We start from the raw sequence: 18,780 nt of genomic DNA on the forward strand, positions 1-18,780 counted from the left end.
CCACTCTGCCTGCTTGTGCACTTGCGCGTGCTCTCTCTCTCTCTCTTTCTCTCTCTGACAAATAAATAAATAAATAAAATCTTTAAAAAAATAATAAAATAGAATCCAGTATACAAAACAAACAAACAAAAAGCTAGTAGGAGAAATCCCCAGGTTTATTTTTTGAAAAAGTGAATGATCAAAATTGCTCAACTCCTTTCCTAGGCCTAAAGTTAATGTAAGCTGTCTAACAAATAAGACTAGCTTCATTATTTGGTTCCTGTGCATTTCGTGTTACATTTAAGGAACTGATTTAGATGGAAAGCACCAGCAAAAAAATTCATAAACAATTTGTTCATCTGACTGAATTCAGTGGACTTCCCAAATTAGGAAAATAAATAGTAATTTCAAGCTCTGTGCTTAATCAAGAAAAATTAACTCATTAAACTAGAAAAAGAACTCCAGAATTTGTTCCTTTTGATATTCTGTTAGAACATCACTATATGAAAATAACTGTAATTCATTACAAGAATCACTTAAAACTTGCAAGGTGTATCCTAGGAGAACGATATGATGACATCAGTTATATGCCCAATGCAATTCATCTCAGGGAATTTTAATATACTACAACAAAAACTTCCTAGTAACATTTACCCATAAGCAAAGATCTCCTAAAACTTGTAATAACAAACAATTCTATTCATCATCTCGTACAAGAACTTTATCATTCTTCATTTTGGAGTTCAGTATGAATCCCTTCACGACTAAAATTTCAAAAAGGTTCTCAAGGTATTTTAAACCAGGAATGAGCTATTATTATTTTAGGCAGGAAATATATTAGACTTTATTACCAGAAAACAAATGGAAACATTTGTAGAATTCATGGAAATGACTGCATTTCTACCACTAAAGCTATCCACACCATGAAAGAGAAAACCTTAGTGCATCTTAAGCAAAACATCAAAAAATTCAGTGAACAGTAAGATAATCATTTTCTAAAGGAAAAGTAAAAACTACAGTAGCAAAATGGTTAAGACTGGAATAGAAGGATTTAGACCAACTCTACTGGTCATTCTTTGCCCACTAAACACACATGTGTGTATGCACACACACAAACACACACACAAAATATCTATTCAAAAATAAACACAAACCAAGGGCCTGAAAGATATACATAATAAAAAGTAAATCCAGTATGATGGCAGGGAGAATTACAACAGCCAGCTCTCTTTTATTTTTTAAGAACTTGTGACCTAAAAACGAATTTTCTCAGTCTAGTAGTAATAGGGTTAAACAGGAGCAACTGTACAGAATAAACAGTTAAGTAAAAGGTGACAAAGATACATGTCTAGGATCTGGTAAAAAATTTAACAGTACCACAGATTTTTATAACTTAAGTTCAGTAAAGCCTCAATACCTTGTGAAGCAAAGAAAGAAACCATTAGTACTTAAAAGAAAGAATCAATGTTTTTCCAACTGTCATTTGTTCTTTATTAGGAAGGAATATTAAATACATATATGTCTGTATGTGTATTTTTAACCTTTTTCCATATTATTTAACACATTCACGAATGCATAAAAGTAACAATATATAGGATACATTGCACATTGGATTGATTCTGTTCCTGACTCTGCCATTGGTGAGCTGTGGAAACTTCTGGAAACAATTTACATCACTGACAATTTCCCCAGATGTGGAAGTATCAAGTGTCAATGGATGGTGGTTTTCTATTTTTTTATTTGCTGACATGTTCAAATATTAAACATTTTGAAGTATTTTAAAGATCATATATTCTGATCTGTTATGTCAATAAACTACTTCCCAGTAACTAGAACTAAATTAGGCACTTATGAAGGTTTATTTATGTTTTTCAAAGCATTAAAATTCCATATGGTAATTTATGTTTTTTTACTAAAGTAAATTCATGAAAAGATTCCTATCTCTCATAAAGCACCAATAAAATTCTTGTCTACATAGCCAAAAAAATTAGAGCTCTTATGCAATTATCCAGGTAATTACCATGAAATTATTTTGTAATGAGGAAGTGATAAAAAAAAATTTTATCAAATAAAAGTAAAGAATTTGCTTCATTTCTCAGCTTTGAACTTCTAACTGTGTTTGTTGCCAATTTCTTTCTGCTTTTAAAAGTTAAACATTTCATTGGTGTCTATTATATGAAACAGCTTTTTTCATTGAAAAAATAAGCTTTAAATAAGAATAAACTGTCCAGGGGCGCCTGGGTGGCTCAGTGGATTGAGCTGCTGCCTTTAGCTCAGGTCATGATCTCGGGGTCCTGGGATCGAGTCCCGCATCGGGCTCTCTGCTCAGCAGGGAGCCTGCTTCTCTCTCTCTCTCTCTCTCTCTCTCTGCCTGCCTCTTTGCCTACTTGTGATCTCTATCTGTCAAATAATTAAATAAAGTATTTAAAAAAAAATAAAAATAAAAATAAACTGTCCATTCTCTCATCTGATATTAGTAGGAAAGGATGTATTGCACAAACCTTGCCAGAGCCAAATAAATTAAAATCTTTCACTTTCTGCACCTGGAAAGGAAATTTTTATAAGTTTTACAGTTGGTTTTACATAATCTTGGCTGGGAAACAGCTATACTTTTGCTTCCTGATATTGTCTTCTCCAATGCTGGAGAAAAACAGTGCCCTGATCATTAATTACTAAGCGAAAAACTCAATCTATAATTCAGATTCTTAGCACTTTTGAGTCTTGTTTAGTTTAGGTAAAAGCCTCCCCCCCACCTTTGGTGGCTGGAGGGAGTGACTTTTAGATCAGAAACTATGAATTTACCTTTTACAATTTTAATATATTACTCTGTTTTTCTAAATATTCATCACTATTTGAACAGTGAATGAACATGACAGGAGTAGAAAATAAAGAAATGAACATGCCCCATGTTGATTGCTATTATATCAGGTGATTCCAAAGAAAGCTTTCAGAAAATCCTCTTCAGAGTTGCAATCTGAAGAAGGTGCTAACTGTATATCCCCCTACTGGTAACTACGAAAAAGTGAAGGCCAACAGTAACTTTAGTCAACTCAAGATAAAACCTTGATTCCTTGATAACTTATAATGAATGATAGATTAAATAGCACCAGAAATGACATTAGAAAGGGCTCTCAAAATGTGACTCCTACACAATTTAGCTTAACAAAAGAAAGCTTTGGTTGTCATGTTTATAAGGTTTTTCTTGTTAAAAGACATAAGAAAGAACCTATATTTTTAAAATTCCTTTTTGCCAATCAGTCTCTAATTTAAAAAAAAAAAAAACTTTTTTTTTTCTTTCAAGTTAGGAGCATTTTCCTAGTACAGAATATGCTTGTTATCTTATTAGGTGTTTCCAAAGGTTCACAGTTAAAAGGCTACGTAGTGTAACAAATATCATCCTAAAACATAAATTCAATCAGAAATAAAAATTCATAAATTGACCCAACCCAACTGTATCTGCCAACCTTAAGAATGACATCTATTTTAGCCCAGTCAACATTATCAGTCTCTAACTGATCACAGAAATTTGAACAATTCTGATGATTTAACTACAATAAAATTAAGTTAGATCTACCAAAACTGTGGATTTTATTAACTTGATCAAATTAATATTGGTAAACTTTAAATCCTATTCAACGGCATCGACAAATGACAACTTGGCCAAGTTAGACTGCTTAAAATAAAAAAACTAAGAATAATGACGTAACAGTGCCAAAGAGAATTTTGAACAATGTATCAATAAAAGATATTTTTACAAGACTTATGTCCAAAAATATTTTTTGTAAAAATGACCACTTGAAATGAAGCATGTCACAACTTACAATGTTCATAAGAGTAAGCAAAGATATTCCTTTTTTAAAAAGATGATTTTTTTTGATAAACAGCTGCTTTTTGTAGATAAAGTCCTATATTTTTCTACTTTCCATGGTGAATCTTTTAAGTAGATTTTATTTATGTATTTATTTTTTTAATTTAACAGAGAGAGAGATTACAAGTAGGCAGAGAGGCAGGCAGAGGGAGAGGGGAAGCAGGCTCCCTGCTGAGCAGAGAGCCCAATGCGGGCTCAATTCCAGGAACCTGGAGATCATGACCTGAGCCAAAGGCAGAGGCTTAACCCACTGAGCCACTCAGGCGCCCCTTAAGTAGATTTTAAAATAGAAGCATCCTACCTGTCAGTTTATCTCGGGACAACAGAAACTTCCTACAGTCAGTCTTTACTAACACATTTCAGTTTCATAAAAGTCAAGGAGAAGTTAATCTTCAGACAATCGACACCCTGAAATAAAATCTAATTACGCTAAATACCTGCGTACCAAAAACCAACAAGTGTTTTGCTCCCTCCAAGGGATAAACATTCTAGATGCGGTTGAAGGTTACCTGTACTTTTGAAATGACTACTGAATGACAATTAACAGGTAATTCCAGAATATTTTTCTGTAACTCCTTGAGAAAATAAGAGACAATGTGGACTTCACCAGCATGGCAGACATCCACCAATTTTTGGCACTTAAAACCTAATCAAGTTTTTTTTGTTTTTGTTTGCCAAACAAATGCTCCAGCTTAACTTCAGCCCCATTTCTTCCAAAAATTTGTCCTTGTAGAGTGAAATATGGGCACACTGCAAAGGACCACCTTAACTAGCCTCTCAGTTGAAAAAACCCTCACAAATACCTAATTAAGCCAATTTTACTTTGCACCTGCCTGATTCCTACTAAGTCTTCCTCTGTGCAGATGGACAGAAACTGGAAGTTGTTAAACCCTCGCAGAGAAAAAAAGACCATTGTACTACAGCTCAGCAGGGACAAATAGGTTTTTAAACATTTACAATACATGTATTCAATAACTACTGAATCACAGAACTTCAAAATAAAAATGAATGTATTTTTTTCCATGACTTTGATGTCATTTTAGATTTTCTGGTAAAGAAAACCTACCTGTCCAGATAAGCAAATAAACTCTTTGACCACTCTCAGAATTTAGAATTTCTTAACAAAAGCCTCATTAAAAACAAAACTTAAAACAAAACAAAAAAATAAACCTTCCATGGTGTGATTTAATCTTCGAGCAAATCAATTCAGATAAAAGCAAAGTAGGCACACCATAGTCTATGAGCTTCCTATTACATCTTCCTAATTACACACATATGTAGTGTTCACTTACACCCCCAGACATTATATGTATATATGTATGTATTTTTCCACTTGATTATGTGCAAATTATGTCCCCAGATATTTACATCCAAGTTTAAGTCTTTTACGTATTTTGGAATAATAATATTTTATACACAACTACTACTTTGGGGAATATTTGACTGGTTCTGCTCAATTTTAAGTCCTAGGAACACTGGTATGTCCTTTTAGCCATTTGGGGGCAAGTACTATCAGAAAGCAATAGCATGATACCTTTTATGATCATTTACAGGACAATTCAAAAACCCAGACATATTTATTTGCCTGTCAATCCAAGAAAGCAGCATTTTTAAATTTTTTAAAGATTTCATTTATTTATTTGACAGATAGAGATCACAAGTAGGCAGAGAGGCAGGCAGAGAGAGAGAGGAGGAAGCAGGCTCCCCGCTGAGCAGAGAGACCAATGTGGGGCTCGATCCCAGGACCCCGGGATCATGACCAAGCCAAAGGCAGAGGTTTTAACCCATTGAGTCACCCAGGTGCCCCAAAAGCAGAATTTCTTACCCTACCTTTTTAATGCTTCAGTTCATCCTAAGGATACAGATTCTAGATGTATTCTAATGATATTTTCCTATGAAGTTTAATAATAACTTTAATATTCTTATACTGAGTCTACATACATGAGTCCATATACAATGAGAAAAGAATGGGTGAACAAATTTTACTCATGCAGTAGTAACAACTTTCCAATCTTAAGTAAATATTTTACAATGTTTATAGTATACAGACTTATAATAGTACTATCCTCAAAGTAGTGCTGGGAGACATTTACTCCTTAACTAGAGGTTTATCTGTCTTTTTCCTTAGTTTAATACAGAACACCAGAAAAGGAAAAGAAAAATTCTGGTACTTACTGGGATATATAAAATAGAACTCAAAAGGAATAAACAGAAAACTGAGTTGAAATGTTAATGGAAAAGATACAAAGAACAGAGGTTGAGATACAATAGGTGATAAATAGAAGAACAGTTTTAAAACTGGAACACGGTCATAGAGGTCATAGCAAGTAAGGAAGCTCAAGAATCCATAAAGAAGAGTTTCTTTGAGGCTTGGATAAATTTCCTCAAGGATGAAATTTTGTTAAAAATAAAAGTTGAGGGGCACCGGGTGGCTCAGTGGGTTAAAGCCTCTGCCTTCGGCTCCGGTCATGATCCCAGAGTCCTGGGATCGAGCCCCACATCGGGCTCCCTGCTCAGCGGGGAACCTACTTCCCCCTCTCTCTTTCTGCCTGCCTCTCAGCCTACTTGTGATCTCTGTCTGTCAAATGAATAAATAAAAAAAAAATTTTTTTTTAAATCCTTAAAAAAAAATGTTGAATTTCAAGGAAGGAAGCCTAAGTATGAAGAGTTAAATCTGCATTGGGAAAAAAATTTGATATATTTATACGTGGAATGTTACTATCCATCAGAAAGAATGGGGGGAGGGGCACCGGGGTGGCTCAGTGGGTTAAAGCCTCTGCCTTCGGCTCGGGTCATGATCCCAGGGTCCTGGGATGGAGCCCGACATAGGGCTCTCTGCTCAGCGGGGAGCCTGCTTCCTCCTCTCTCTCTCTCTGCCTGCCTCTCAGCCTACTTATGATCTCTATCTGTCAAATAAATGAATAAAATCTTTGAAAAAAGAAAGAAAGAAAGAAAGAAAGAATGAATGAATGAATGAATGAATGAATTAGGGGTAGCTCAGGTGGTTAGGCATCTAACTTGATTTTTTAGCTCAGGTAATGAACTCAGAGTTTTAAGACTGAGCCCTGCATTAGGTTCCACGCTGGGTACGGAGTCTGTTTAAGATTCTCTCTCTCCCTCTGCTCTCCCCAACCAAATTAAAAAAAAAAAAAAAAAAAAAAAGACTTGCCATTTGCAACAATGTGGACAGATCAAGAAGCATAATGCTAAGCAAAGTAAGTCAGTCAGAGAAAGACAAATAGTATATGATTTCATTCATGTCTGGAATTTAAGAAATAAAACAGATAACTTAAGGGAAGGGAAGGAAAAATAAAATATGATAATAAAAAAGAGAGGGAAGCAAACCATAAAGATTCAACTACAGAGAACAAACTGAGGGTTCATGGAGGGAAGTGGGTGGGGATGGGCTAAATGTGTGATGGGGATTAAGAAGGGCACTTGTTGGGATGAGCACTGGGTATTATATATAAGTAATGAATCACTGAATTCTATTCCTGAAACTAATACTACACCATATGTCAACTTCAATTTATTTTTTTAAATATTTGCATTAATTTACTTACTGAAATAACAACAACAGGATAGAAAATGGAAAGATTACTCTCTTCAAGCATGTTCAGTAACCTCTGGGTTTCCTCAAAATCAGAGGACATAACCTGAAAGACCAGAAAAATAAAAGTGAAAACAAGTTCTTAAATGATTTAAAAAGTTAATCCAAGGATAATTAAAAATTAAAGGGGAAAAAAATGGAGAACTTTCACATAAACATCCAAAACATTTACCAAGCTTAGTTTTCACTTTTTGAAAAACTTTAAAGGATACCCATAAGGTCCTACCTATTAAAATTTGAACTATTCATTAATTCAAACATGTTTCATCTTACTTGCTTCATACCAGCTGACTGAAAATGGTGTCTAAAGAAATGTCACCCTCTTCTCTTATCCCTCCTCTGTACCTTGTTAGAAAACATTACTTTCCATTTCTAAAGTTAAAAAACAAAACTTCCAAATACATACTGAATAACAGAACTCATCTATCAGAACTTAAAATCAAATAATTAAGAATCAAGAAAAAATTATTTTCCACATTACACTTATACAGAGGCTCAAGTGCTTTCAATCATTTAAATTCACTACTTACATTCACACAAACATAATTATAGCATTGCTCTAAGATGATTTGCTTAAGATCTCTGCCCGCAGGACACAAAGCCCCAGACGTGACTTCTACATGCTAGGAGGAAAAAAAAAGAAAGAAGAAAAAGGAGTTTATAAACTAGATAGGAAGACCAAACCAGAACCTAAATGACTGTTAAAAATGAGCACAAAACTGCTAGAGACACACATAGCCAAGAATCATATATAAAAACAACATAATTCAGGCAAAATTTATAAAGCTACTGAGAAAAAGGCATTTGAACTAGTCCGTGACTAATGATTACGATTTTGGTAAACACAGATATAGCTAAAAGAAATAGTTTTAAATTTAAAAAGGTACAGGATATATGCAGGGACAACCAAGTAACTGTTTTTTCTTATTCAAAGGATGTATTGCAGAACATGATGGATAATTATTAAAAGGTTGGTTAGACAGGGTTGTTGGATGATTCTGAAAACATGTTAAATTCCACAGTTACATAGATGTAACTAAACCTGTAAAGACTAGAACCAGGAAAAGCTGTTAAGAAATTATTATAGTGTAGGACAGAGAAATAAGACTTGAACTAGGACAATGATAGTGAGAGATGAAGAGATTACTACTAGAGGTGATCCCAGACTAGAATTAGAATAGCACATATATTACAAAAATTTCCCTAATTGGGGGCACCTAACTTGTGATTTTGGCTCAGGGAATGATCTCAGAGTTGTGAGACACAGTCCTCATAAGAGCTCCCCACTCAGTGTGAGTCTGCGTCAGATTCTTTCTCCTTCTATCCCTCTCCTTCCCCCTGCACTAACTCTCTCAAACAAATAAGACCTTTAAAAAAAGAAAAATTTTCCTAACATTTTTATTCCATATAGCTCAATATTCTAATTAACTTCCATTTTTTTCTTCTTATGTCAATATGAACAAAAACTTACTGTTAAACTAGGGACTTTTTTAAATCTATACTATTGTAATTCCCCAGAAAGTCACATTTCCATGGTTAGCACTGGCATTACACTTACAACTCTTTCAAATCTACAGTTCTAAAATACAAAGCTTGTCACTTAGTAAAACATTAAACCCTGTACTTTTAAGAGCATTACATAGTAAGTAGGATTCATCGTAATTCTATGCAGTTTTGACATAGTATTAGAGAAGGGGAAGTAACGATTTTGAGGTCTTAGCAATGCTAGAAATTAGTTGGCTCATGAATTTTAAGACTTTTCTTTCAGTTTAAAGTTCTTACTGAGGGGCACCTGGGTGGCTCAACTGATTAAGCATCTATCTGCCTTCGGCTCAGCTCTTGATCCCAGGGTCCTGGAGTCAAGTCCCAAGTGGGATTCCCTGCTCAGTAGGGAGACTGTTTTTCCCTCCCCTCCTCACTTGTGCTCTGTCGCACTATCTCACTCTCTCTCAAATAAATAAAATCTTAAAAAAAAAAAATAAAGTTGTTACTGAGTACAAAGTTCAGAGAGAACATTAAAAAAATTAACAAAATAGTTCCATATGCATCAGCCATATATTGATAATAAAATATGGAAGAAACTGGATTTCATTATGCAACATTAAGTTTGTTCAAGGAATCGCATCTTCCAGATATTACAGGGAGACAATTTTGCAAAGGGTTTCTCATATACCCAAACATTTTAAAAGGCATTAATAGCTAATTTACTCCAGATTGACTTTTCAAAGATGTTTGCATAGCAGGCAGATTTGCAAAGATAGATACATCTCTTCCTGGAGCAAATTTGCTTATGTTCCAGAAAATAAAGGTAGAGTCATCTCTCTCCCTGGGGCAGATCTGCTTGACATTCCAGAATAATAAAGACAATGTCTCTTTTGTAAGAGGAGAATGCGCTGACTTGCTCACAGTCCCTCAATACAAGTGCTCCCCAATATCAAGATTCTTCTTTAATGCACCCCATTGGGACTGCACCTAGTTATAACTGCATTTCCCTGTAGAAACTGCAATTCAGAAAGTCATTGCTACACTGTCATTATGCTTCTTAATGCTACTGCTGTAACAAATTGTCTTTCCTCTGACCACAGAGAAAAGGTCTTACCCTAATACTTAAGGTATTAGCAAGAATGTGTGCATGCAAGTACCATATAATTGCTCAGATCCTGCCAAGTTTGACTTAACAGATGTGAAACAAGATAATCATATCATCAGTTATTAACTTCAACAAATATGAGTGAAATTTGAATTTTTAAAAATGATTGATTAAAAAACTATTTTGCATATACCGAAATAAGGTCTAGGATGAGAACATGAGAGATATTTAGTTTTGTGAGTACTGAAATGGAGAAAATTCTTAAGGACAGGGTTGAGATCCTTGAGTACAAAAACATCCTTTTTTTACCTTTAGCAAGTACTTAATAGGTATTTTAAACTTACAACAATTTTTTTAAAGGAAAAAAATCATTTCAAGAAAAATAGTCTGTGTTCTTAAAACAACTTGGAAAAGATTTTTAAAAAATCCAAAAATACCACTACCTACCTAATAACTTCAAAGTTAGATAAACAGCATTCCCACAATATTAACATATGTAGTAGGACAAAAGGATGCAGAAACAAAAGCAATAATGCATTCTAATGAGGTGACTTTCGTGCCTTTTTTTTTTTTTTTAACTAGTTAGGAATGAAAAAAGAAGAGTAAACCCGAAGATGATGCTAAGCTTCAGATCATTTTTCACTTCCAGAGAACTAAGCTTCTAAATGTTAAGAAAAGGTAACATGGAGAAGATTAAGACTTGGGATTTTGAATAGCAATGCATTTCATTTGTCATTATTTGTTGACCCCCTTCTATGAGAGGGAAACAAATAGCACATTTTAACTTCTACCTCAAGCCTGGTTCTGGTCAATTATATTGTTTTTACCCAGACAAGATTTACTAGATTCAAATTCTATTCTAGAACTGTATTACCCACAATGTAGACATATCTATACCCCGAAACACTTTTTATACAAAATTTCTCCATTTCTAAGTTCTTCGTTTTAATTCACTTCTTCATGTGATTAACTTTATCTTCAAGGAGTTTGTGTAACTGGTTTTATTTTTTATAAAACTTTGACATTTTTACATTCTTTGAGTTTTTGCCTTTAGACTCCAAGAAGAGCCTGTTTGGGAATAAACATTTGGTTCACTCTCCCCCTCACAGATTTGTAGTCACTGTTCCATGATCCACAAGCATTATGTCCTATCCTGAAACTTATATTCCATTTATCGTTCACTTATTCCCCATTCATTATGTAACCTGGTCGATATCATCAGTAGTTCAAATAATACATGTAGACACTGTATTTTATTATTCCTCTCATCATCTTTATAACAGACAATTTGGCTGACAGTCATATTCTTGGATTCCACTTGCATTCCCTCCAAAGTTCATAGGCACAGCTTCACTGTATTTGGATAGCAAATACTGTGGAGATGCAAGAGGTCAGGTAGAGTTTTTCTTTAAGTTTTGATTTTGCATTTTTGCTCCTAGGTCCTTATCTGAAGAACTCTTTATGAGGAAATTCAAAATCCTAACCAAGATCAGCACATGCTTACTTGGCAGTTGTTATTTCTAAATTTTTCCCAAGGCTATGTCCATTTGGTCTTACAGAATCAGTCATTTCAAGGAAATATTCTTCTAGTTTAGAAAATAAGCACTATCCATATGTTGGATGCCTTTAGCACCATTCACATCTATTCTCTTTAATCTCTACTTAGAGCACTCTGTAATTATCTCGTTTCCCACTATGATAATAACCTCATATCAGTTATATTCTAATTCTCATCTGCTAAATAGTTCTAAAAGTGTGTTGCTCTAGTCTTAACTTTATTTCCTCTGATAACTGTATTAATCTCTTTCAATGCCATCTTTGAAGTTTGTTTTTAACCTTCTTGAATTCAAATTTTTACCGAATTCTACAGAACTAAAGGTATGAGAATATTTTCTGGGTGGGGAAAGCCTTGATGTTCTTTCATATTTTTAAAATCTGATTGGCATGTGCTGCAATTCTTTTTTAGTATGAATTGTGCAGTTCCGTAATTTTTTTTTCACAAGTTGCAGAGTTAAAACATCATAAGCACTGAAAATTTTCCCTGCCTCTGTTGCTGTATCACAAAGATTTAAAAGATTTTCTCTGACTTCTTCCTGGCCTTGATTTCAGTGTCAATGTGCTCTTCCTTCAATTATAACTTAAGAATTGTCTGGATAATCATCATTGCCCTATTACAATGTCTTGCAGATCCATGGGTGGGGTTTAGAAGATGAGCCAGATCAAGGTTCCTATAGATTCAGGGATCCCCTTTGTGATTCAAATACAATAGTTTTCCTGCTGTGTCATCACAGGATGGTAGAAGCAAGGGAGCTCTTGGGGGTCTCTTTTGTAAGAGAACTAATGCCTTCATGAAGGCTCCACCCTCGTGACATAATCATCTCCCAAAGGCCCCACCTCCTAACACCCCACACTGGGGTAAGTATTGCAACATTTAAATTGTGGGGGAGAGCACATTCAGTCTATGGCACTTGCATCTTACACATTCTCAAAAAAAAAAAAAAAGTGTCCAATAAATGTCTAGAACATTTTAAGATTAATACTCCTAAAACTGAACTTCATTTCATTTTTTTCAACAGAAAACATTTAAGAACATACAATTACATATATACCTGTGTTTAGATTAAATCTCAAATTGTAAAATTGTTCTTAAAGTCCTCCATAATCTACTTTTATTCTGTTCGAATCTTAACCATCCAACTTTACTCATCAACACGACATGTCAAAAAAATATATTCTTTATAGTCACTGTCTTCTATCATCACAAACACTGGACTCTTTCTTGCCTGTGATGGCTTCAGCCCATACTGACTTCAGTACATACTTGTTTCCTTGTTAAAGCTTTGTTTCTTAAATTAACAGGGAATAAATGAAACATAAGCTGTTAGAGTACGAGATATAGATATATGCAGGCATAGTACCCAGCAAATGTTAACTTTTGTTGTTATTAAATATATTTCTTCTACTATTATTTCATGAATTATAACCAGTTAATAAAAGGGTCATGATCTAGGGCAAACTAAGACAGAAATGCACACACAAGTATTAAATAGTAGCATTTCTTTTTACCACCTTTAAAAACAAACAAAAACACTGCAATTGATTTCTTCCTAAAATTGATACTCTAAAGAACCGTTTTCAGTTACGTGTAATTTTTTTTTTTTTTTGGTCATACTCCTTTTCTCCCAACCAGAAAATATTTTCCATGGTTGAGTTTAAAAAACAAACAAACAAAAAAACCTCAAAAACAAACAAACAAAAAAACCCTGAGTTTTACCTAAATATAGCAAAGGAGTCTTGGACACCTTTAATAAACAAAGACCACATTAGACAATGCTATTAGGTTGTTTATGAAAATGCTCTATGGTATCATCTCATGCTGTCATTCCTAATTTTTCCACACTCAAAAACAACAAATGGAACAATCTGCTGGCTAGAAGAACTCTTTGTTCTGTAAATATTTTGGTTCAAAGAACATTTAAACAAAATTTAAAACAACCTTCCAGTATGTTCAGTAAAATTAAAGAGGTATACCAAAAAACAAAAAACCATGAAGTACTTTCCTTACATCATGACAAATAAGAATTTAGAAAAGATTTACTATTAATGAAATGTGCAACCATCTGCATACTGAAAATTCTATTTAAAGCATGGCTATTAGAAAAGGAGATGGGTTGTCAAAAAATGTTTTCCATTTCAAGAAGAGTTAAAGCTTAACTAAGTCAGAAAGACTTTGGTTCAAGTCCCATGAGTCAGAGGTTCCAAAAACTGTTTCTGAAAAGTCAACCTTCTTTTCAAAGAACATGTTGGCTAGATTATCTCTGAATCTGATTCCGTTAATTTCTCACGTCCCTCCCATCCAAGCAATGGAACTAATGTGAGTATAAATTAGCAAATCAGAGCAAGACACACTTTCCACTCTGTGGACAATAATAACAAAAGTCTTGTGGTTACCAAGGACTGTCGGGGAAGAAATGGAGAGATGTCAGTCTCAGGGTACAAAGTTTCAGTTATGCAAGGTAACTGAGTGCTGGAGGTCTAATGTACAGCATGTTAACCATAATTAATAATATCTTATTGTATACCTGAAATTTACTAAGAGGATAGATCTTAAGTTCTGACAACACCCCCAAAAATAAATAAAACACAAAAAATAACAGTAATTACATGAAGTGATAGATATGTTAACTACTTTGACCCTGGTGATCATTTCAAAGTGTGTATGTACATCTTAATGTGTGTGTGTGTGTGTGTGTATATATATATATATATATATATATATAATTTTTATTTGTCAATTCTATCTCAAGCCAAGGAAAAAGTATCTTTCTATACTACCAATTCACATTTCTTTTTAAAGATTTTATTCATTCATTTGACAGAGAGAGACACAGTGAGACAGGGAATACAAGCAGGGGGAATGGGAGAGGGAGAAGCAGGCTCTCCCCAGAGCAGGGAGCCCAATGCGGGGCGGGATTCCAGGACCCTGGGATCATGACCTAAGCAGAAGGCAGACGCTTAAGAACTGAGCCACCCAGGCACCGCTGCCAATGCACATTTTTTTTTTTTTAAGATTTTATTTATTTGACAGAGAGATCACAAGTAGGCAGAGAGGCAGGCAGAAAGAGGGGGAAGCAGGCTCCTTGCTGAGCAGAGAGCCCGCTGGGGGCTCGAGCCCATGACCCTGAGATCATGACCTGAGCCAAAGGCAGAGGCTTAACCCACTGAGCCACCCAGGCACCCCAACCAATGAACATTTTTGAAAGGCATCTTCTGCTGTCTGTGACTGTTGAGACTGGGCAAATCATCACTCCATGTGTTTATCTCTAGTGTACGAATGTTGTGCCTGGACTTCAGAAGTTAACAGTCCAGATCCTCTTCTCCATTTTTAGTAATTTTCACCTGAGAAACTCGTTTAATAAGCATTTATTATTTTCTACTTTTGAAATGCCAATTAATCTTTACTTCATGGTTATTTTTAGGCTTTTGTGGAGGTTTAGTCCACCTAACACTGAGCATTTACTATTTTTAATTTTTTTAAGATTCAGCATTAAAACTCTTTTTACAGTTAAGAACATGGTCTTTGGAGCCAAGCTCTCTAGCTCTGAATCTAGCTTTGCAACCAGGTTTCTTTTCTTTTTCTTTTAAGATTTTATTTATTTATTTGACAGAGATCACAAGGAGGCAGAGAGGCAGGCAGAGAGAGAGGGGGAAGCAGATTCCCTACTGAGCAAAGAGCCTGATGTGGAACTCGATCCCAGGACCTTGAGATCATGACCTGAGCCAAAGGTAGAGGCTTAACCCACTGAGCCTCCCAGAAGCCTTGCAACCAGCGTTCTGTGTGACTTTGGGTGAACTGCTTAAGCCCTGTAGCTCAGTTTAGTCATCATTAAAATAAACTCTTCAGAACTGATAAAAAGATTAATTAATATATAAGGATTAACTTTTCCAGAACTTCTTCACTATAGGTGAGCCTCCTGGGAAGCTTTAGAGGAAAAAAGCTTCAAGGCACTATCATCAGATAACCATTCTGCCATATTATGTAAACAATGGACCTCTAAACACGAACAGTGAGCTGCTACACCATACCAGGAGCCTGCTGGCTCACAAGCTGCCACCAAAGACTCGGACCCTAGCCTGCTGGATATACCTTCCCTTAGTCCTAAATGCTGGGCAGACAGAACAGCATTAGAACCAAGGTTCTGCCATGTCACAATTATGTTGGATCCCAGGACCATATCACATCAGGGGAACGGCTGGTACTCCTTGCTTATACAGCTTAAAAGCCACAGTGCATGAAGATTGAAGTTTAACATTAGCCCCTAAGGTCCTTCTGCAGTGCTCCATTAATGTAATGGTCACTACCTCTATTCCTGAGTCCAGGGACTTCCCCCAATAATCACTGTTACAAAAGTATGAAGTCTAGTGTGAGTGCTGTCCTGTCATTCATCTTTGTTTGCTTGGCTATATTTAAAGCACAAATAACCATCTCTGCACATAGTGCTATATTTAATGTCTGTTATAATTATTCCGCTCACGTCTCATTTAACTCCCACTTTTAAATAGCACCTTAACACATCGCCATACCTCCATTACCCCTTGGCATTTTATACCTTACATTAGAGATTTTTTCCCCTTTTAAGAATCGACACTAAATACTTTAAACAATTATCTTATTGAAATCACAAAGAACACACACGTAACATTGTTATTATCCTCTGGTTGTGTGTTAAGAAAACTGAGACACAAAAGTTTAAATAACCTGTCTGAGATCATACAACCAGTAAGGGGTAGTACTCCGACTAAGGTCTATTGGATCCCCAGGGCCATTTCCTTCACCTCTACAATACACTGGGTGTCTGTTCATTCCAGGTGACTATTACCTCATCATGAAAGTCAAAAGACCTGTGCTCAAAGAGAATGATACTACAGATTCCCAAGTCAGCTCAAGGAAACACCTCATCTGGACAAAGTCCAGAATACTAAGAATTTTAATTGCTGTCATACACAATCTTCTAACTCAGATCATTTTTCTGGGTCCTGGACAGGGAACCACATTTTCAAGAAAGTTCCTCCAAAGCTGGTTATTGGACTTTATCCTGGAAAAGAGTCACGGGTATCTGAACCACTACATTCAATACATACCGAGTAGCTGGCAATGGTAGCAGAAGTGATTACTGCGATAATAAAACCTTTAAAAAAAAAAAAAGCCCACCCTTTATATATCCCCCTCTGTTAAAATTCCTTTGAAGGCCATTATGGTTCTGATGCAAAACTACAAGGGTTGTGGGATAGAGTATACAGACCTCAACCCTTACAAACCTGAGCACTATCACAACAAATTCAAGGTTCCCATTTCATCATACAAATTATACATCCAAAGCTGGATACTGTGTCTATAAAAAAGGTAAAGCTACCAAAAGCACATCTACTCAAGCTTCTCTTCCCATTAAGCTTCTCTACAGAATGTTATACTTTATATAACTAATGGACAATTTTGCAGTAAATGAGAAATTACTGCTTTTTACTTGTAAGTATTCTTTGGCAGGCATATTCTGTATTACCCATTCTGTCATTTTGTAAATGACAAAAAAATACGTTAAAAAGGTATGTGCAGGGCACCTGGGTGGCTCAGTGGGTTAAGCCTCTGCCTCCAGCTCAGGTCATGATCCCAGGGACCTGGGATCGAGTCCCACATCGGGCTCCTGCTCAGCGGGGAGCCTGCTTCCTCCTCTCTCTCTCTGCCTGCCTCTCTGCCTACTTGTGATCTCTGTCTGTCAAATAAATAAATAAAATCTTTAAAAAAAAAAAAAAAAGGTATGTGCAGTAATATAACCTTTTTATTTTTTCCTGATAATCCATAAAACATTTGGAAGCTAAGCACTGGCAAGATGACATAAACAAATCTCTCTGTTAATTAAAAAAAAAAAAAAAAGGCAAGAAGAGGGTATCCTATCCACTGGGATTAGCATTTCAGTCATTCAACCATTAAGTATTTATTGAGGGCTCTGAGCTAGACCATGGATTGTACATGGAGAGTGTGGCAATGAACGAAACAAAGTTTCTATCCTTATGGAGCTTAACTCATACAGGAAAGATGAAATCAGGTTTAGACTTGTGTTTCTCCAATTTCAGTATGCATAAGAATCCCCAGGAATCTTGTTAGAAATAGAGATTTTTATTCCAGTAGATGTGTGTTGGGGATCTAAGAATCTGCATTTCTAGATAGCTTCCAGCTGTTACTGCTAAAACTGGTTAGTGGAGCCCACTTTGAATGATCCAGAGGTTAGAGAACTTGAACCCACTTTAATTTAAAAGCCCACTCTCATTTTCAGTAGATATACTCAAGAGTGTGCTTCCATACAGTTATCAGAAGATAATTTTAACTCTGACTCTACTGAAGCCATTGCATTTCCATACTTTCTAAAAGAAATTACCCATATCTTGATTTACTCAGTATGATAAGTATACATGAGTAAATTTAAAGAATTACTTCAACTGTTTTTTTTCCAAATTCTTATCCAAATTCATAGCACAATCTAATTCACTTTTACAAAATTTTAACTTTTTCTAAGTAACATAGACACTGTCCAGATGTATACAGAAGTATAATAAGAGCCCATTTCCTATATAATTATGCACTAATGAAGTATGTACAAGCTATATTCTAGTCAAAATATGGATTTAAATTAATGAGAATCAACACCAACAAAAATTTCAAGTCAATTTTATAGATGATTTAAATAGTCTACTGAAAACTATAGTTTATTACATGTAACTATACACTCATTAGAAATTAAAAATACAATACTTATGACTTTACTCCCAACCCACTGTAAACCCTGAGCACTCATGAAACCTAACAGGTTGTATTAACTGCCCATCCTCAAGAAAAGTCAGCAAAGTCAGGACACATTTTCAATTGTCACATGTAGAATAGGAAAGTACTACTGGCACCTAGTGGATAGAGGACAGGGATATTATCTCATATTCTATGATGCAAACACCAGCCAACCTCCAAGATAAAAAAAATTATCTATACAGTTAAGTCAAAAGCATAGCTACTGCGAAATCCCACATTAGATGGAGAAATCTAGTTTTGGGTACTCAGCACTATTTGAGAATCAGTAAGTGATACCAAAAGCAGTAATATTCTAGCAACTTTAAGGCTTTAATATTCTCATTCTTTTTACAAGGGAAATACTAAAATTTATTTTTAGCAAGTGTTTTAATATT

The 18,780-nt window shown here is 35.1% G+C and overlaps 1 protein-coding gene across 2 annotated transcripts in view; it reads right to left on the bottom strand.

Annotated features, from left to right (window-relative positions):
- CRPPA (CDP-L-ribitol pyrophosphorylase A) overlaps positions 1 to 18,780 on the bottom strand; it is a 305,237-nt gene that overhangs the window by 125,916 nt on the left and 160,541 nt on the right. The window contains exons 7-8 of one of the 2 annotated variants that reach the window (XM_044246136.1): positions 7,988 to 8,080; positions 7,411 to 7,503 (exon numbers count right to left, since the gene is read on the bottom strand). In XM_044246136.1, coding sequence (XP_044102071.1) covers positions 7,411 to 7,503; positions 7,988 to 8,080 — 186 coding nt within the window. The remainder of the gene's footprint in view (positions 1 to 7,410; positions 7,504 to 7,987; positions 8,081 to 18,780) is intronic. The other variant, XM_044246137.1, reaches the window with a different exon arrangement.

Source organism: Neovison vison, chromosome 4, assembly GCF_020171115.1.
Source record: "Neovison vison isolate M4711 chromosome 4, ASM_NN_V1, whole genome shotgun sequence".
NCBI classification, from domain to species: domain Eukaryota; kingdom Metazoa; phylum Chordata; class Mammalia; order Carnivora; family Mustelidae; genus Neogale; species Neogale vison.